Genomic DNA, 21000 nt, shown 5'->3' with positions numbered 1-21000 from the left:
GAGCAGTGTTTTAACTGTTTCCCACACTCTTTATTTTAAATCTGTTGCTTTGTAACAGCCGTCCTCAGTCTATCAGATCGGCTGAATCTGTGGTTTGTTTTAACCGACTGCTGAAAACTCGTTTTTATTGGTTAGCTTTTCCTTAAGCTTTCCGCCCATTATTTTTGGCTCTTGTTCTCCTAATGTGTGTATGGAAGGGTGTATGCAGGATTTAATCTAAGAGCGTATGTTTGACTGCATGTTTGTATGTTTACACATCTACACTTACATTTGATGTGTGGGTTAATTCAAACTGTTAAGCACTTTGTAACCGTGTTTTCAAAAAGGCTATACAAATAAAAGTTATTATTATTATGAATTGAATCAAATTAAAGTCATAAGAAGAATTTTGAAAGTACCTCATTTACACACATTCAGTGGATCTTGGTTAAATTCAGTACAGATTATATTACCGATACTCTGTGGAGCACGGAAAAATAAATCAAAGTTCTGCAAGCAAGCCTTTATGTTATTTGTATTCAGCACACAGCGTGCTGAGCACTCGACACATCAGGCCAGCATGGTGTTTAAGTAGCTTTTCTGTTCAACATTTGGTAACATTATTGCACCAATCAATTCAACAAGCAAGCCAACAAATCCAATGAAGGAGAATTCTAAAAGGTAAATATGGATGTGTAGGGGAGACCGGGGATAGTTGTAACGTGGGTCAGTTGTAACACTTCCAATTTCTCCAATCAGGGCTAAGTTTCAAATGATGTGACTCATCCTGTGCATGCCCAACTCAGTTCTGCTATCACATGTGAAAAATCAGCACATTTGGTCAAACACAGACAATTTAACACGAAAAAAAGTAATTTTTATGCCAAAAAGTAAGTTTTTCTACTTTATTTCAATTTCTAATAGCATTATCTGCTTTGCAGTTAAACTCATCAAACTTAAATTATGTTATTTGTATGTCTATGGGGATATATTCTGTGTAGGTCTTTAGTGCTAATGTTTTAGCCATTGGCTGTAATGTTAGCTAGTTCATGGCTATATCAGTCTGGGTCAGTTGTAACAGCAACAGTCTGGGTTAGTTGTAACAATAATGCAGATGTTACAACTTACCACACTATTACTTTAACTTATATTAAACAAGTTGGGGCAACGACATCAGCAGAGAGAGGTTCACTGGTCGCGTTTGTATATGCGGTTAATGCCATTGGCAACACAATTCCTCCACTGTTTGTGTTCCCACACATACATTATGCAGACCACTGTGTCAGAGATGGACCAGTAGGAAGTACTGGTAATGGAAATAAATCAGGATGGGTGCAAGAAACAGATTTCCTCATCTCTCTGAAGCACTTTGCAAACCACACCAAGGTAAGCCATGATAAAAAAAGTAGTGGAATTGCGATGCTGGTGAACAACTACATTTTTTCAGCTTCATTGTTATGTTCAAAATTGGTGCAAGAGTTGTAGGTTATAATGCCCACTGAGCCAATGAGGCCAAACTCAAGGAAGACCAACCAAAATTAATGAAATATTCAGTTGCAGAAAATTCCATAATTTGTCTTTTTTGGGGGGTTGACATATGTTCAAAAGCTAGATTTCTGCATTCTGTCACACACACACACACGTAGCTACATAAATGGCTCTAAGTGCATTCATGTGTTGAATAAACAAAGATTACATGTTAATGTTTTGTTAGTACCCTTATTTCATTGTGTTACATTTCACCCCAGGATATGTTACAACTAACCCAGACTATGGGGTTAATTGTAACATTTCACTCTTTGTGTTTGAGACCATACCATGCAATGGGTAATTGTGCTGCAGAGAAAATAGCTGCACTATTTAATAGCAGAGACATGTAAATACTTTGCATTACATTTTGAATCCACTACCTTAAAAGAGCTCCAATTTACAGACAGAAATGTCAAAAATGTTACAACTATCCCCGGTCTCCCCTACACCAATCAGACATTCTGACAACTGACAGGTGAAGTGAATATCACTGATCATCTCATCATCATGGCACCGGTTAGTGGGTGGGATATAGCAGGGAGCAACATTTTGTTCTCAAAGTTGATGTGAGAAGCAGGAATAATGTGCAAACGTAGGGATTTGAGATTTGACAAGAGTTGAACTGTGTTGCCTAGATGGGGGAGAGCATCTCCAAAACTGCAGTTCTTGTGAGGGTGTTCTCCATCTGCGCTGGTCAGTATCTATCAAACATTGCTCAATGAAGGAACAGTGGTAAACCAGCATCATGGGTGGCCAAGGCTCACTGATGCACATTGAGAGTGAAGAATCGCTGTGTAGCTTAACTTGCTAAAAAAAAGCTAATGCTGGTTTTAATAGAGACGTGTATGAGTACAGAGAATACATTTTTCATCACATGGATGGTTGGGTCCGTGCAAATTGCTTACCTGGGGAACATGTGGCACCATCAGCGTAAGTTTGTGCTGAACATGGAGGGGGGTCAAGATCTCTGTCTAAATAAATAAATAAATCTTGGTAAATTCCCAGATGATTAAACATGCAACTACAGTGGAACCCCCGGCTTACGAAGACCCTATTTAACAAAAGATTCAAGTTAAAAAGACACTTAACAGCAATATTTCTGCTCGTGGTACGGCAAAATGCCCATGTAACGAAATCCGCTGGCTCTGATTGGCTGAGCCCAGAATGCCCACAACGCCTTCCGAATCATGTGATAACCCCTTGGCTTTCGTACTTGCGTTTCGCTGTTCCACGTGAAAGACGTATTGTTGTTGCAGTTAGCAATTAGCCTATCGTTCATTCATAATGGGGCCGAAAAAACTTTCTGCAAGTGATTCGAGTGATGCTCGTATGCTTTCTTCAGCCACCTCTCCCTTCACCAAGAACTTCGTCTTCAGCTAGCATCGCCTCACTCAAAAGGCGATGGAAAAAGTTGCCTTGACTTACAAAAATTTTGACTTACAAAAGACCCTCTGGAACGACTTCATTTCATAAGTCAGGGTTCCACTGTATTTTGCTGGTAATACCTGGAATGAATAAAGAAAATCAACAGCCTATTTATGCAAGATAATTCATAAATTTATTGGCGGGGTTATATTGGTTGGGTCTGACTATTGGGGGGGGGGCGTTATAACCCCCCTAAACCCCCTGGAAATTACGCACCTGTGTGGCACCAAGATGCACTATGCAAAGCAGGTATGCCAGTAGAGGCAGTGTGCTCTTTCAGCAATGTTCTGCTGGGCAACCTTGGGTCCATGAGGATGTTACATTGACACATGCCACCGACTTAAGCATTCTTTCATGGAAACGTTACTCCCTGCTGGCTGTGGTCTCTTTCAGCAGGATAACAAAAATTCCCCACATGTCAATTCACTCGAGTTAGATTGAGGCACCTGTGGGATGTGCCAGACCTGTGTGTGTGTGTTTAAGAGGAAACTAAGCAAACCTTGCAGGGTAACAATGGCCAAGAAGCGGAAGATGTTCCATTTGGATATTTTTTTCTTGCAAACCAAATTGTTATGAGGGTCACTGACGGGGTCTATCACCTGTCTGCAGCATGAGTTCTCTTTTACATTCCCTTAGCTCTGGATCGCTTGTTTTTCCTCTCATTCTTAAGCTCTTAGCTAAGAACTTAGCAAGTTCTTAGCTCCCATTCCCATGGCATTCCTATGTTTTCACTTTTCTAGATGGGTGTGATTTTTTTTTTTCATAATTTCATTTGGAAGACTCAGTTTAACCTTTGTCAAACTCCTCTTGATGTCCCATTACCTCTGGCAGAGGCCGTGTTTTAGCTGCCCACAGACTTCTCCCTATATCTCTCTGTGTGTTCCCCCTCTCAATACCACAGCACTGAACCCCAAGAGTCTGACTAGTTATTGCTGGGAAAGTCTGGTTGTCCCTAGTCAGCCCCCCCCCCCCCCCCCCCCCCACGCCCACCCACGCCAACCCATCTCCCCTCCCCGTCTCTGCTGGTCTGGTCTGGCTGCTGAGGCCACACTAATGCGCTGCAGTACATGATGGCTCTGACTAGGATGGGGCCATAATTCGTTCCATTCCTTTTTATTAAACCCATAGCCACACTGTTATTAGTGTTTGGTGAGGAGAGCTGCTCTGTAACAGCCTGATGTCTTCCATATGTGATGTTACTAGCATCCAAAGGAGAGACAGGACTAGAAGAGACAGATGAGGCGGAGCCTTTTTCCCTCTAATGGTAGAGTTTGGTTTAAAGAAGCCCTAAATGACATCCAATAGGATTTGGGATTAGAGTGGCATGTCTTGGTCTTGCAGGCAGATAAAGTAATATAGCAAAACATGACTTAAAGTCTGCATAAAGAAAAGTAGTTTTTTTAGAGTTCTCACGGGATGTCACCTGGATATTGCTCAAGACTTGTCCAGCATATTGGATGTTTACAGACATGTCGGCATTTCCATGCAAGCGACCTCGGCAAAGTGCTAACGGCCAAAGCAAAGGCGAGGTTTTCAGTGCAACACCGTATACCTCTCTGCAACCAGTTTCTTATTGCAATTGCCATAAACCTCCAATAACCTTTCATCAACTAGTCAAGTAATACACATTTTGCCCGAGCAACAGGTGGTTGCCAGAGGGATCACTGACCAATCTGTTTTCCTGTGGCTTTACTTGACCCCACAGCATCATATATTCAAAATGGCAGATGAGTTCAAGGGTCACATGGCAAAACCTGAACTATGTGAGCATATTTCCAAAAATGCCAACAAGCACTTTGGTGTTTTAGACCCTTTTATGCAAACACATCCAATGCTTGGCAACTTTTCAGTCAGTCACTGGAAACTGGGCAGATAACTTAAAACAATGTAGATCCAAAAGTGTAATTTTCTGATAAATTAATTGGTTTCTGATGGATGAAGCTGCTTCTCAGTGGATGGAATTGATTTTTAATGGATGTGACTCATAAGTAAAAAACAGAGGAAACTTAATGACTCTACTCAACGTCCTTTGCAGAGACACGCTTGGATAAGCACAGCGCAGACAAAACTTATCTCTTGTTAAGGGGCAGAACAACGAGCCCCCTAAAAACTCAGAACATGAATGTTTCTGTTTTTCCTCATATTAAATCCTTAAAACAGATCGTAACGATGACAAAACGGAGAAGAATGAAAGTGCAACGCTTGAACGCACCACGCAATGAACATAAACAGTAGATAGGCATCGAAAAACATGTGGGATTCATGTTTTGTTTTGAATTGTTACAATAAGATTCTAGGCTGAAGATTTCTAACCATGACACCAGTAAATTAGAGGACGTGAATTTCAGTTTGATCATTCTGCTTTTGAGCAAAAAAAATAAAAAAAATACAAATGACTCATCCCCAAAATGTTCCAGATACCCAGTCTTTTTGACTTTTATTCCAAGGAAATCAGTGAAAAGTTGTTTTCCATTGTAAATAATACAGAAGGAGTTTATCTGCGTTTCAACAGTACAGATGATTCTTTATATAGGACATTGGTTCCACATGCTAAAAAATCAGCACCTAATCAAAGCAACACTGAAATCATTAAACAATAATAAATAGCATTATTGTCATAACGCATGAAACTGTGTCCTGCTCAGTGCCATGTTACTCCACAATATAAGGATTTCATTGTTCAGTGGAACACATGCGGCACAGAAAAGAAAGCTTCTGTTTCATATATCACTCGGCAATAATTGAAGAAATGTGTTTCTCACATATTTGAGGAACAAAAAAAATAAAATATAAAAGGGGCTCTTTCTTAATTCGAAAGCGTTGGGGTCAAATCTAGGGCGCAATATTTCTGTCAGGGTTTGTCTGAGGGGAACTACCTAAGCAGTAGATATTGTGAGGACGTTTGTGATGGACTGGGACAGCAGCACTGGCTTTGATGTAGCTGAAGTACAGCTCCAGGTCTTTCCACAGTTAAAATGACGAATGGATGAAAAATCTCTCTGGGTAACATTAAATTGACAGTGGTTGTATATCAGGCCGGAGTTTTGTCCTGGAGGATAAAAAGTTTGAACTGAGTGATGCCCTTTGACTTGATATTAAAACCCCAAAACACACACACACACACACACACACACACACACACGTGCAAATATTCATTCATATAATCTGAAAAGACACACTCGCTCCAAGTCACACAACTTCATGCCAGACATTTAGCATCTTCCAAATTCAGATCAGTAAGTCATGATAAATGGGGAACGTGTGTAGATATGCTGCATATTACATATAAGGAAAAAGATTTAGTACTGCATGGACTCCAGACATAGTATTTCTGGTTTGTCTGTTTTTCTGGGCTGTTTCAACAGATATTGGCTCAATTACCATAAAATTTACTATTAAAATCCATTACCCTGATAAAATCTCCATTCTATTCATGGTATAGCATCCAGAACTGAAAATCAAGCCAGCATTAAAGGTCCAAAAACTGCAGTTCTTGGACTGGCCAATTGAGGCTAGCTCCAGAAGCGAGGGAAACTCCCATGTTAAAAAGCACAGCTTTACAGCTGAACAGAGCATGTTTACAGCCATGGATTCTGTTGATAGGTGTCAATGCACGCTGCTAGAGCACATCTCTGTGCCATTAGAGGCTTTTAGAGTATTTTGTAATGGAATTATCTTTCAAATACGGCCTGTTGTGTGTTTCAGACCATCCAACAAACTGAGCCCCAGTCTTAGCAACTCAAATTCTGATGTTACATTATTACTTTTTGCACTAATTAACACGTATCTGTGTATATCTCATAGCATTTATAGATGCTAGAGGTAACTGAAAATTTTGTACTTCTCCCATCCAAATTTGGTCTGTTCTGACTCAAAAAAATGCAAAACAACACGGCCGTTACCAAAATGCACAAAGTGCCAAAGCCCATCTTTCACATGATGCTACCATGAATGTTCGATTAAATCTGAAGAACTATTGGTTGAGTTCTCTTGTCATTTGATGCAGACAATAAATTTCCCTTTAAGAAAAACTAGTCGCCATTTTTACTACACAATCATCAAGTCAGTCTGTCTGCTACGTTGGCGACTTCTAACCAGCTGCCATCAGAAAGAATGGCATTCCCACCAGCCTCTTCGTTCTAATAATCGGACTATGAAAAATTGAAAGCTGTAAACTTGAGCTATTGTTCAAGTTCTTTTCTTGCTTTTTATGCATTACCCACTACATGGAGTCCCTGTTTACAAAATGTAATTTCAACCAAATCATCAGTCTGTGAAAATCTGCTATTAGATGTATGCAGGGAATAGATGTCACAGTCTCTGACTCACTGCAGCTTTAAAGAACTTGGACTTTGTGTTGTTCTCGTGCCGTCGTGTCTTTTAGGGGATCTTTGGTGTCTGTTCTTCCTCCACTGTTCTCATGTTTTATGCATGGTTTGCATGGTTTTACTATAAATCTTCTGTCTGGTGCCTTTACAGAGATCGAGGAGGCTGCTGCTAAAAAGGAAGAAGTATTCGGGACTTTAAAAACACTCAAATAGAAATATGTGAGTCTTAAAGTCAGAAAAATGAAGTTAAAGTCTGCAGGCTCCTGGAAAAGCTCCTTTTTAAAAAATTTATTTTCATTATGTTAGGTGCAGTTTTTGCTACTGATGCATTAACAGAGCAGGATTTAATTTTTTTTTAAATTAGTCTACAAACCAGTGACATCACTGCAGCTACATCCATCTTCTATACAGCCTCGTCGTTTCATATTTCAAAATTATTTTTAGTCACAACGTTTCCATAACCCGAACCACATGTTAATCACTGTAACCACACTGTATACTCTATTATAACCCAAACCCTGATTAAAATTGAACCAATATTTTTGGACCTAACTAAATAAAATCTTACAATTGATTGCGTTCACAGAAAAAATTAAAGGTTTTGCTTAAAAGTCAGCCGCGCACAGCCTCGAAAACAGAAACTTATTTTGCAGAAAACAGCCTTTCTATAGTCACATTTTGGTTTAACTTCAATAATGAAAAATGGTTGATGAAGTTTTGCTTATACTCTTCACCTGTCCAGTCAAACCTGTGAGTCAGCACACCACAAATGGGATAAAGGCCATAAGTGAGCAAGCCTCACAAATAGAAAACACCCGTGATCTGGGTGTGTAAGTGGTGTAACCGGTTTTGTGAAAACAGTTTCATGAAAGCTCCTGTTGTGCTGTAATATTCAACAAATTTCGTTTCCTTCATATTTCTATTTCCTCCTCATCAGTATTTCAGTCTTCGCTGTACTGAAATGCTTCCTCTCTAACTAACTCCTGCAAAGTTTAATCTGAAAAACAAGACTTTAAATCTGCTAACAGCACATCAAAAAAGCCAGCCGAAGCAATCGCATGACAAACGCCGCAGTGTTCCTCCCATTACCTCATGGTGGCATAATGATGGGAGCTGACATCATGCGTGCATGCCACCGATTTCAGTCTTCGTGTTGCTTTTCAACAGCATGTTATTAACATCATTTAAAGTTTCCTCCACATCCCCATCTCACTGGGCACGAGGACGAGGAGACGGAGCGCATTGTTCTACCAGAGCCGGGCAGATCCGATGGCTTTGAGCAGCCCCAGTGGCTCAGCAGCAGCAGCTCCACCATAGTCAGTCACACAGGTGGCAGGGAAATTACAGTGTACACATACTTGTAGCTTGGACGTCTTCCACTTGTGGAAACCAATAAAGACTGCTCAGGCTCCTGCCAGCGACTGCAAAAGCTATAGTTGGATGTTGAAGTCTGAGTTATGCCAAGATATTGCTCACCATGCGCAGAACAATATGTTTTAATGGTCGGATACAATAAAATAATGAGGATTGGTCCCATTTTTTCCTTTTTTTTAACAATGGCTCCCTTGTCTCGCATGTGCACAATCATGGGCACCTTCTCACACGTGAGTGCAAACCATCTAAATAGTACAACCTGTCTACCCACTTCTTGTAAAGCATTTTGCAGCAATGTAAAACCCTGTACAAGATTTTTTGGTACATTACCAAACATATGGATATAGTGTAAACACCGGCTCTTTCACTTCCTGATTGGAAAAGGTCATTTCAATCAAACCATCAGTCTGTGAACCTCTGCTGTTGGATGCATGCAGGATATATGAAGGTGCCACAGATCTGCACTTCTGAATCTCTGCAGTTTTAAAGGATTTCAACTTGGTTTCGTGTTGTCTTTGTGTCGCCTGGTCTCCGAGCAGGTCTGTGGTGGTTTTACTCCCTCCAGTGTTCTCATGTTTTATACATGGTTTGCAGTTTAACTATAAATCTCCTGTCTGGTGCCTTTACATAAGGTCCAGGAGACTGCTGTGAAAGAAGAGGAAGAGCTTTGGAGCTGCTCTAAATAGCAATACCACAATGTAAAAACACTTAAACACAAAAATCCAAGTACTGTAAGAGAAAAAGCAATCTGGAGGTTCTTGTCAGTCTTATTTAATTTATTTTGATTATACTGGGCACCTTTTTTTTAACGTTAACATTTGAGCAGTATTTAGAGGTTGAAGCTTACACAACTTTTCACCACTGAGTAAAAACAGCTCTCTATATATTATTGTATCACATTTTACGTGCTCAGATAATTTTTTTAATGCAAAAAAACCCCAATATCTTTTTGAGTCATACTGTACATCTTCCTAATTATACCTTTTCAACGCAAATATATTTTTATTTATGTTACTTTATGTATTTTCATAACTTTCTTTGACCTTTTCAAAAGAGGTAAATTGTAGAGGTGAAAAATCATTTTTACCTGTGGAAAATTTAAGCAAATCTAAAATGAGAAATTTATTATAGTTGCACTACCATGTAGTTACATTTGGTTTTTTAAATGTATTTATTTGCCTGAGCTCTAATGCATTTGATTCTGAATCATGTGAAGCACGAGCTTTTTCAGTCTGTTAAGATGCTCAATAGATAAACACTGAAGCATGCGAGATGTGAGCAAAAGCTAAGCTGGTGGAGTATTTACATTCATGGACATTATTCTTTATGAAATTAGCTTTTAAATGTGCTGTTTGAACAGTTGTAAGTTTACAGATTAATATGAATCTAGAAAAGCAATTTTCTTGAATTATTCATGACAGTTCATCAGGACAGTAACTGATGCAGCAGCTGCAAGATATGAAATTTCCTGCATGAATGTTATTGTCCATTTGAATATCTGTTTCTAAACAGCATCACCTCTGATTATTGCAGTTATCGTTCTTGTTTTCTACAGACATTCTTTATGAACTTTGAACTGTCCTTTTGATGACAGTAAACATAGATGTGCTGTATGCACTGACATGCATGGCGCATCTACAGAAAGGAGCTCATACTCATACTCACACATGAGATGATGGATTAATAGTCGATTAGTGGCCACACGGCTGCAGGCCCTCTGGGGAGCCGACCTGAGGCAGAGAGGCCACGCGATCACAGCACATTCCTGCGGCGACTGCGTGCATGCGACATCCTGCTCGGCTCTGCATAAAGTCAGGTTTTTGGAAGGTGACAAGCAAGACCTTAGCTGACTGCTTTTGGTATAGACATTTACATAGTTTATTCAAATGACGTCAAAAGAACCAGTTGAACGTTTGATCGGCGTGTGATTGATGACAGGTGAATTCGTTATGAATAATTCATCAAACCAACAGTAAGTTTCACTTGATTTATCTGATGACACTTTACAGTGCTTTGATTAATGGACTCACCAAGTTTAGTCAGAAAAACCCTAATGAAATTAGAATTTGAAATTTTCTTTCATTTGAATAGCCTGCCGCTGCTGCAAAAAGCAAATCGATTCCTTTTTGTGTAGATAAAAGTTCAATGCATTTAACCACCTCCGTTTAACATTACACAAGATTATACAAAGCTCATCAATGCACTGATGGATAGTTACACATCAGGCTATCTGCTCAGGAATAATCTACCTGTGTTAGCTGTTTTCTTACTCTGTTATTACGCACATGACTGCTACTGTACCCCGCCTTCTCTTTTTTTTCTTCTTTTTTCTAGCAGCAGCCATAAAATCACATCACCAGAGACATTACTGTCTGAAAAATCAACATTAGTCACAGGGATCAGTTATCTGATCCGACTGTGAGGATTAGTCAACACGGGAAATGAGCAAAGGCTCTGTGAAGCTGAATGAGGGTTTACTGTTACACCTTTTGATTCCTGCTTAGGTGCATGAGACAGTATCATATGTCAAACACGGCTTTGTGCTATCAAAACAAACCAGGAAGCTGTCAAATTAATCTCAGCATGGCTGTCTGAGCACAAATCCCATGTTGTGAATGATAGCTGGGTAGGATCATCAAGCTAATATTAAAGTCTAAGGTACAAAGACGCTAAAACAGATGACTCAAATAAAACGTGTGCGTGTTTCAGTGTGCATAACTGACAGCTTTCAGTCATTGTGTCCTTTGTTACTGCTGTTTCAATGCATGTTTGCGCAGGTGTATCGGTGTTTACCACACTGAATGCGTGTTGAAACTGTAGATTTCATCTTGCGCAACATTAAACAGCAACTAACAAAACATTAGGTGAATAGAGCCTGGTTTGTGTTCGTTATTACGAAATCAAGATTAATGCAACTGATCAGTTAGTGGAATTGAGAAAGAGTAGGTTTAAAGTGCAGAAAGGTGAAACAGTAATGATTTGCTTAAATTATAGTAACAGTCAGTGTTTTTTATCAGAATGTAAAATGATGATTACATTGGGGAAATAGATTTAATTCATATTGTATTTTCTGAATAAAGAAGTTGAACTAATGAGGAGTTCAGTAGCATGTACGCATTTTGTTGATTGTTGGGCTATGCTTAGTTGAAAAGAAGTTAGTTAGTTACTAAATGTCAACATCCATGCTGTTGAGAGTATCTCTGGATTTAAATTCCTCAGTGTCCCCTTCTCAGAGGATCCCGAGCCTCTGCTGTCACTGGCAATGTTCAGCAATGCCTAGATCTCATGAGGAACCTGAGGAAGGTTGGGTGACCTCAGAACCGACTCAGAAGGCACTACAGAGGAATACCAAGGAGGCCCAGAAAATCACTGGGATCCAGCAACTCCAATTAGTGACATCTTCAAGCCCCAATGCCCAAACTGGGCCACCAACATCGTAGGGGACCAGTGAAGTGAAGCTGCTAAAAGACTTGAATAATATTGCATGTATATATATTTGTGTGTGTGTGTGTGTGTGTTTCCTTTAATATTTTATGTTTGCATTTGATTATTTATATGACAGTATTTAAGACTTTTATATTTATTATTATTAGTATTATTTGTATTTGATTATTTATTGGGTTGGGGTTTTTTTTAGCACAACCTAATAGCGGTGACCATGTGATAGTGGTACAATGACAGTAAAGTCTTATGTGATTTTAACCGGCATAAAGCCTTTATTATGAAATAATAAAGAAAACTCCTACTTCACACTAACAGTTGTTCTGTACGTTTTACTAATGTATGCCACTATGAAAGGAGATTATTTTTTAAGTCTTTTTTTTTTTTCGTTTGTGTGTGTATTGTAGCCTGAAGACGCAGCTGTATTAATGCAGAAATTTCCAGCAACAACGTCGCGTGCAACAGCTTTACCGCGAAAATTTTATGTCACGTGACAAGAGAACTGCTGGAGACAGGTAAAAACCGCAGACAGCAAACGATAAAAAAAAAAAAAAAACATGCTGAGACTTAAATTAATTAGTATTAAGGCTACAGTAGAACTGTGATATTAGTCTGTTTGAATCAAATTTAGCGTTAAAATGACTAAAAAGAATCCAGTGTTAGCTTGCTACTTATATAATTACCGCATTAGGTTAAATTTAGCTAGTAAATGTATGTAGCTCTTACACATTACTCACTGTGTTTTAGTGTATTCAGAGCTGATGTAGAAACCGTCTTGCAGAGGTTGAGCTGAAGCCCGGTCCCTGACTTCTGTTTATTATTATTATTATTTTTATTTATAGACCTGCAGAGGTTATGAATAAACAAAATGGCTGCTCACACCTATATCGCTATCTCTGAGCTGCATCCCAACATCTCTCATTCAGTGAGTTCAACTGATTTTGTTTGTTTTTTTAAACTTCATGTCCTTTATTTTCTTTTTTCTCCTAGGGCTTATACCCTAATGTAGCCCAGTGTATTTTCAGGCTTGTTTTAGCGAGTTTGATTAAATAGTATGATGCACTCTTGTCCTTGTAATGTTTTCCAGAAAGTGGCAGGCATCATCATTGGAAAAACTGACGTCAAAAGCTTCCCTGACAGAAAAAGTTCGTATCCTGGCTGTATCTCTATCAGTGCACCTTCATCATTATTTTCAACATTCCTCTTCTGCACTTCAGTGTCTTGTACACCAGCGCCCTCTCCTGGTGGTGATGTTTAGGTTTCTTTTTTCTCCGTTGAACTGCATCACTAAACTAACCCTCCATTTCTGAAATACAGATATTGGTATGGACAGATTTACCTTTGGCTTCACTGTTAAAGACTCTCCGGACTTCTTCATCAACGTGAGCACTTGGGGAAATGATGCCTATGTCAACGGGCTGGCCAGCAGCTTCAACATTGGGGACTGTGGTGAGAAAGTCTCTCTCAAAGTTGTGTCGATTTCTTTTACTGTCCTCTTTCGCGATTAAAGTAATTTTTTTTTAATAAACTGAAACATTTTTAATGTATTTCTTGCCTATAGAAATTACATAATGATGCTTGGAAACAGAACTGCTTCTTTTTCTTCCTTTCCAGTCACAATTGAAAACCCTTTAGTTGCCACCAAAGACCTGGAGAAAGGAGATCGATTTTGTCCTGCAACACCGAGGTAATTTAGCATTTTAAGACAGATAGTATCTAAGAAGCATGTTCTCCTTACTGTGCTTTTAGGTAGCTGATGGCAAGTGAGGCAAACATAATGTAACACTGTGCAAAGCACGGTGTAACAGGGAGTAATGTGTAATGATAGCATCTGCTGTCTCAGCCACTACAGGCTGCTGGTGACGGAGGCTCATTCCCAGGTGTGTCTGTGTGCTGATATGGACACCATTGACAGACTGCTGCCATTGATTCACCTGCCTGTTAAGGACTCCAGAGATTTCTACTCTCTGGGAGACATAGTGGCCAACGGGCAAAAGCTGGATGGTTCGGTGATAAATATACTTGCTGCTGTAAAATCGGTAGGACACTTTAAGGCTTCAATCGCTCAGTGTTACATAGGAGTTTGAGAAAAGTTCACCTTTTATACACTTAAGGTTTTGTGTAGAGTGCTGTAAGCTGTTAATCACAAAGACTTTTTATTTACATATTTATTGTGCTGAAATTTTCATGAACCCACTTCACCTGCTTTTACTGAGGTTAGTGTTTTTCTATACATGCATGGACAGATCTGAGAACACTGCTGCAATGTGCAGTAAAGGCAATAAACATTACACCAACTAGGGAAATAAATATTTGAGTTCTTGAAAAATGACATGTATCAAGATTAACTTCACTCTGATGTCAAATGAAAATTTACTCTCAGTAGCTTAGCTTGCACTATTTAAAGATTAAAAAACTGCTTTCAAAGTCTCTGTAAGATGATTATTTTTTAAAAATGTGGCCAGAATGTGGCATAAAATGTTGATTATTGAACTCAATTTTCTGGATTTTGTTTTGTGGCCAAATGCTGGCAGCTATATATTTACAGTTTAATTATTGAAGTAGTTTTTATTTTATATTCAAATTCTCAGCAATCAAATAAGCAATGACCTTTCCAAAAGCATTCCCAGTTTTCCATAATGGCATTTTAAGGACTCTTTAAGTGGGAAAGAAAACGTTCTCTCTTTCTATATTAGCGTGCAAAAGTTTTGTGCCACTGCTCATCGTCATTCTTTAACACTGAACTCTCTTAGGCAGCTTTCTTTCTTTATGTAGTCAGGAACAGTTCTTCAGGCTTCTGGAAGGACTTTCAAAACTGGCTGCCGATTGTTCCATTGTTCATCAAGATGATCGCACACTGCTTTAATAATGTTGAGGTGGGGTCTCTGGAGAGGCCAGTCTATGACTGATAGTGTTACTGATGATGATTTGAACCAGACATTTCAAATTCGTCTTTGTCACTCCAGAAGACCTGTTGGGTTTTTAGTCCAGTTCTTGTGTAATTTTCATTCCTCAGCCTTTTCTGCATGTTTCCCTTCCTTAAGAATTGTTTCATGACAGCGACACTTGCACTGAGACCATTTCTGATGAGGCTTCAGTGAACTGTAGATGGATCAAGCGTTTCTCAGATACTCTGTCAAGTCTTTGCTGGATTGTTTCCTAGATTCTCAGATACTGTTCATCTGCTAAACATAGTTTTTGCTCCTCAGCTGTAAAAGGCCACCTGTTAGACACCCAAAGTTGTGAATGTGATAACTCGAGAACCAGGTAACACAGGATTTTGAAATTCATGCCATAGGTGCATCTACTAAAAATCTCATATGATCTCAAATCTCAGTGACGTCAACCTCCAGGTTAAGGTCAGATGGTTAACTTCTCTGAAAATCAACTAGGATTTTCACATTGAACTGACAGCCTGTGTTTATTTGTTCTGTAGCATCACAGGTTTTGTAAACTTAGTTTGACACTAAAGAGGAAATAAATAAACAATAATCAACCAAATTTTTATTGACCTGGTTTGACCCAGTGTGCTCAAAAATTTAGATTTCCAAAGACAATGCAATAAAGTAAAAAATGCTCAGTATTTATAGCATGTTTATGTGCTTAGTAGATTCTTTGCCAAGTAACAGATTGCAATCATATAAACTTGAGTATATTAAATGTATTCATATTTTAAGAGGTGGTTTTCAGTTAGTAAAATATGTATTTTCCAACTTTGCTCCCACATTGATTAGATGGTGTTTGTTTTGTTTTTTCCTCTACCATAAACTGAACTATGGTGGAAAATAGTCTGTTAAAAGTTTCCTGAGCTGAAAAACAACTTTAACAAGAAAAGAGAGGGAGGGTTGTTAAAAAGTGGCTCGATGTTGGATTATTAAAGTCAGTCACGGAAAAGTCACATAACCTGTCAGAGAGACGCTGTGGTGGGAACCCTGATGTGTATGAGTGTGATGAGTGAGCAATCAAATAAGTTGAGTTTTTATTTACATCTTAGAAATTGTCAATTAGGCTACACTGTGTCTGTGTTTGTGTGCGTGTGGTTTCATGGTGAATGGTTGTTGGTTTTGGAACATACCAGCTCACCATAATGGCCCCAAAGTTCACACACGGGCCAGACCCGCCCTGATCTCAGTGTCACATGAAAGGGAGATAGTGTGATAGGAACTTCAAGCGACCGTGTTTGCATTTTCAGATCGGAGACATAAAGCAGTTCACCACTTCAGACGGACGCAGAGGGCAGAGGCTGGAAGTGAGGCTCTTTGATGACTCCGTCTCTTCCTTCCCCCTCGTCTGGTGTGTCAAAGGCATTTATTAATTTGGAAAATGAACGTAGATTTATTACTTCTGTTGCTTTTGTGCCATATTCCATCTTTACTGCCTTTTGTATCACCGCTGTGTCTCCTTAAGCGACCACAAATTTACATTAGCGATACAACGCCTTAGATTGCCCCTCTGAACTACATGTGTGTTTGATTTTTGACTGTGCTCTCCCCTGAGTGACTCCCTGACCTCTGTCTCACTCACAGCTGGGACAGAGAAGCCATTCAGCTCATTCAACCTCTGATACCCAGGGAGACAGGTAGGTTTGAGGGCTGCTGCTCTTTCTCTGCTGCAGAAATGAATCTTTATTTAACTGTTATTCCTGCCCGTCATGTCCCATTAGCATACTGTGCCAAAGACAAACACAGTGGTGGTTACCTGAGATCCAACCGCGTGTTTGCGTTTAAGATGGTTTTCTGTTGTTTCAACTGTTTTTCTTCATTCCAAGTGCTCTTCATAGCCGACGCGAAGATCAGCTTTGACAGCTTTCGCAGCAGCATGGTGGCAACCGTTAACTCGAAAAGCATTATCACTGTCAATCCTGGTAAGAGATCACAGCGGCACTTACAAAAATACAGGCTCTGATAGAGATTTAAATGGTGTAACTGATCAAAAACAAGACTGAAATGCTGGTTTTGGACTTAACCAATCAGTCATGGTAGACAGTGAAAGAAATGGAGCTTTCCTTCCTGCTGTGCAGGGAGAGAAACATGCTAGAGTCAATCATAATTTGTTTTCAGACACCCGAGAGGCCAGCCTGCTGTTCAGTTATGCTAAAGAAGTGTCAGAGTCTGGAGCTCTGGATCAAGATGACATGCCAGAGGATGTCCCTGGTAAGTTATAATGAGTTCCTGTCAGGACTTCCCCATATTCATATAAGTCAGTCTGCTCATCTAAATGTAAAAGACTCTTTGAATTTGAGGCATCAGAAGCTGTTATTTCCCCTGCTTTTGTCTTGGATCTTTAAGCAAAAGATTATATTATATTAAATAATTATATTTTTGGTTACAGAGGGCATATAGGAAAGTTTAAAAGGTGAATGCAAGATGCTATTATCAAATCATAAAGTCATTTTCCCCATTTTTGGTAAATCCCCTAAAAAGAGCAAAACTAACAGGATCCGACGGACGAGTACGGCTAACTTGTGGCTTAGACCTCCATCACTGACCAGTGGTCGCACAATCAGTTCAGCTCCTCATTAAAAGGACATTACCAAGCCACACAGTAACACTAGCTGCTGTTTTTCTAGCTGTTGTTTTTCTTCTTGAAAATGAAAACCAATAGTTTATTTTATTTTATTTTTTCTCAGTCCACATAGAGACCTTCTGGTGTAAAGATTTTCAGGCTTTAAGAGTGTTTCCAGAGGAGGTATTTAGACTATGATGCCAATAAATTTTTGATTTTGCCGTGCACTGAGACATGCGAGTGTGAGATCAAAAGTTTTAGCTTTAATTCCCTGGTAGTTACATCTAGATGTGTTAAACAACATAGAAAATATGACTTACCAGTCCGAAAACATGTTTTCCCACCGATTAAATTGTTGAGGAGGAATTTCTTTATTTAATATTTAGTATATCAGTATCCTGGCTCCTTTATTTTACAGTGGAAACACATCAGGATTTTCTTTGTATAAAGACTGCAGACTGTGACAGTTTATTAAGTATACCTTGCTAGTAATTTGGTTGAACCCCATTTTCCTTCAAAACCACCGTAATTGTTGCTGGAAACGTTGCTCAGAGATTTTGGTCCATATTGACATGACAACATTACACAGTTACTGCAGATTTTCCGGCATCACATCCATGGCAGGGCTCTAGACTAACTTTTTGCCATGGTTGCACTGAAGTTAGGCGCACTCAAATTTTTCAACCGCATCGCTTAACACTGCAGTTTTACATGTGCACTTTTTTGGGGGGACATTGCAGTCCATACAGACCATATTCATTTGTAAATGATTAACTAACAAACTTGTGCTTAAAGTGCTTTGGCACTCTTTGGCAATATTGTAGAAAATGTTAAACTTAATCATCATCTCGGCCTCCTCTGACGACCAGGCTGCTGCCTGCTGCTGAAAGGCAGTGGGGAGAGGGGAGAGGGGACACACAACACACGATCAGGCCTTAACTTAACAAAAAAGTTATCAATAGTTCTTTTTTTCTTATTACCCACAGCTACATCCTCTTCTGTCGGGCCTAGGCTACTCACTAGGGCTGGGTATCATCACTGATTTCTATAACCCATTTGATTCTGGTTCTCAAAGTCCTGATTCGATTCAATTTTGCCTCAGACAGTCAGAAATATTATAATTCTGATCATTTATCAGTATTGATACATGTGAGACTTCAGGGAATTCATGACAACATTTATCAAATGTGAAGAGTAGTTTGCTGCTTCTTTTGCTGCTGGCTCGGTGAATTTTGGTTGGAGAGAGACAAAACCTGCAGCTCAGAATCTAGCGCAAAAAAGACGTAAACACATTGAAAATGGTGCGACCAAATTAGTCGCACTCTAGAGCCCTGCATGGTGTGAATGATTTATTCTGCCACATCTCAAAGGTGCTCTATTGGACCAAGATCTGGTCATATGAATCTAACAGAGCAGTGAAGTCATCTTCACCCTTTTCTGATGATTTCTAAAATTTCAGCACGTGGTCTTGATCATGTCTACATGCTTAGATGCATTTGGCTGCTGCCATGTGATTGGCTGATGGGTGCACATGTATGCTGCTGTTTTGGTCTGCAGTAGAGTCCATCACCGACGTTTACACAGTGAGCCAGCTGATGCAGAAGGCCCAAGAGAATCCCGAGGCTTTATTTGGCATCACATATAGTTTCATCTCCAAGCTCGACCTCGACTCGTCTGTTTCAAAAGTCATCAAGACACGGTGGTAAATTCACACATTGTTTACTAACTATAACCATGACAGCCACTTCCTTGAACAAGAACAAAGAGCAGCTTATTGCTTTGTCTTTGCTTCAGCTCGAAATGCAAATTCCTGGTGACTGAGGACTTGAACAGCTGCACCAACCAGTTATGTCCAGGAAAGGATCAGATTGTTTCAGCCACTACAGGCTTTGATCTCCTGGTGGACTTCACAGACCACACCGGCACTCTGCACGCCTGCAGCCTCAGGAGCCCAGTGGCAGAAAAGGCTCTGGGATGCACAGTAAGTATCAGTTCATAGAAAGACGCCTCTCCAGTCTCAGTTCTAAACCTTGTGTTCCTACACCTGTGCTGTATGGCTCAGATGTCAGTTACAAAATTATGTAAATATTCTGTATTTTGTAGCTATTGCTCAGATGAACCTCCAGTAAATGAATGGCGGTGGTTGATAGCTTTGCCACATCACCTTTTCTGTTTGATCTGATTCAGACAGAGGAGTTCATCAGTTTGACTGATGGTGAGAGGACTGCAATGAAGTGGAAATTTCTTTTGGAGAGATGCAAAATATATGTGAAGGTACCTTAGCTTTTGATACCAAGCTGCAAAAGCTATTAGCTGTAAAAACAAAGTGTTGAAAAAAATCTCATGTGCTGTAGATCATTCCTTCTCCTAAGTTGAAGAGTGGAATCAGGGGCATGGTCCTGGACTGCTCGCTGGCAGATCCAGGAGAGGTGAAGCAGCACATGTCTGCCCTGCTGCAGCAGCGCCTGTGATCAGCATACTCACTCACGTGTTTGGTCTGTTTGGTCTTTGGACTCACATGTTAACAACAGGCTTTCATGCATGTGCACTTTGAGTTTTAATTATTACCAATTATTTATTAGGACTCCAGATTATTTAATGTATTTATGTAAAAGTATTTATTTATAAACATGCTGCTAAGTTGTTTGACTTTAAAGCTGTTACACTAACTTCATCAGCTCCATGTTAATGTGTTATGTTTTACACTGCAACTTTTATGTTCCATTATATGAAAGCTAACGAGCAGTCTGGGTTTAAAACATCTCCAAATATGCACAAGTTAGACAATAAGCTGTGTTCTTCATGTTCTTCAGTCATTGGAGCCCCTAGAAGTGTGTGATACATACTTTTGAAGCATTTTTAAAGATTAGGTACTGCTCTGTTTAAAAAATTAAGTCAAGTTGACACCATTTAATCTCTGAATTTTATGCATTAGTTGATGAAAAGGTTTTTCTGTTCTTCAGACCAAGAGTCATAAAAAATATAATGGATTTTCTGGTCTTTTGTTTTCTTTTTTTTAGCCTTCATTTGTCAAGTTTTCTAAAAAACTGCAAAACAAGGAATCAAACCCAAACTTGGTGCATGAATATGCAGAAGAAATATTGCCATACTTCTGCAAACCAGCAGAGGGCAGTACTGTTCTATTACCAATAATCTGTACCCAACTCTCCAGTGATCCAAAAGTGACTTTTATTGATTGGATCAGTTTGTTGTCTCAGTGATATTAGTCATCAATGTGTTTAATAATTTCAACTCATTTACACACCTCATTTAAAGTAGAATGAGCCATGATGTAGACACTGCTTAATTATACAGTGAAAGCACTTATACCGTAAACCATGAGTGTGTGTTTGTGTGGTGATAAATCTATGAAATCATCTTAATTCATTTTGAAATAATTTTGGAATAAAGACAGTTC

The 21000-nt window shown here is 39.3% G+C and overlaps 1 protein-coding gene across 4 annotated transcripts; it reads left to right on the top strand.

Annotated features, from left to right (window-relative positions):
* Positions 1-12516: 12516 nt before the first annotated feature.
* Positions 12517-20855, top strand: meiob (meiosis specific with OB-fold). 4 transcript variants are annotated; one of them, XM_035912182.2, is made up of 14 exons: positions 12517-12592; positions 12920-13002; positions 13165-13222; positions 13395-13526; positions 13692-13764; positions 13921-14116; positions 16270-16370; positions 16604-16656; positions 16846-16941; positions 17138-17230; positions 19143-19284; positions 19377-19563; positions 19770-19856; positions 19937-20855. In XM_035912182.2, exons 2-14 carry the CDS (start codon positions 12946-12948, stop codon positions 20051-20053), a joined length of 1392 nt encoding a protein of 463 aa, XP_035768075.1. In that variant the 5' UTR covers positions 12517-12592; positions 12920-12945; the 3' UTR covers positions 20054-20855. The 4 variants fall into 4 exon arrangements, with proteins under 4 accessions (XP_035768075.1, XP_035768076.1, XP_035768074.1 ...); XM_035912183.2 differs by having other exon boundaries at positions 19140-19281; XM_035912181.2 differs by having other exon boundaries at positions 19140-19284; positions 19937-20854.
* Positions 20856-21000: the final 145 nt, after the last annotated feature.

The sequence above is a fragment of the Neolamprologus brichardi genome, chromosome 8 (genome assembly GCF_056152115.1).
Source record: "Neolamprologus brichardi isolate AB-2024 chromosome 8, ASM5615211v1, whole genome shotgun sequence".
NCBI classification, from domain to species: Eukaryota; Metazoa; Chordata; class Actinopteri; order Cichliformes; family Cichlidae; genus Neolamprologus; species Neolamprologus brichardi.
Note: the sequence above shows the minus strand (reverse complement) of the source record. Positions and strands in the feature narration are given on the sequence as shown.

Coding starts and splice junctions, on each gene's coding strand:
- meiob (XM_035912181.2), top strand. CDS start 12,946: ATGGCTGCTCACACCTATATCGCTATCTCTGAGCTGCATCCCAACATC. Junction 13,003..13,164: donor ATCCCAACATCTCTCATTCA/GTGAGTTCAACT, acceptor AATGTTTTCCAG/AAAGTGGCAGGCATCATCAT. Junction 16,371..16,603: donor TCTTCCTTCCCCCTCGTCTG/GTGTGTCAAAGG, acceptor TCTCACTCACAG/CTGGGACAGAGAAGCCATTC.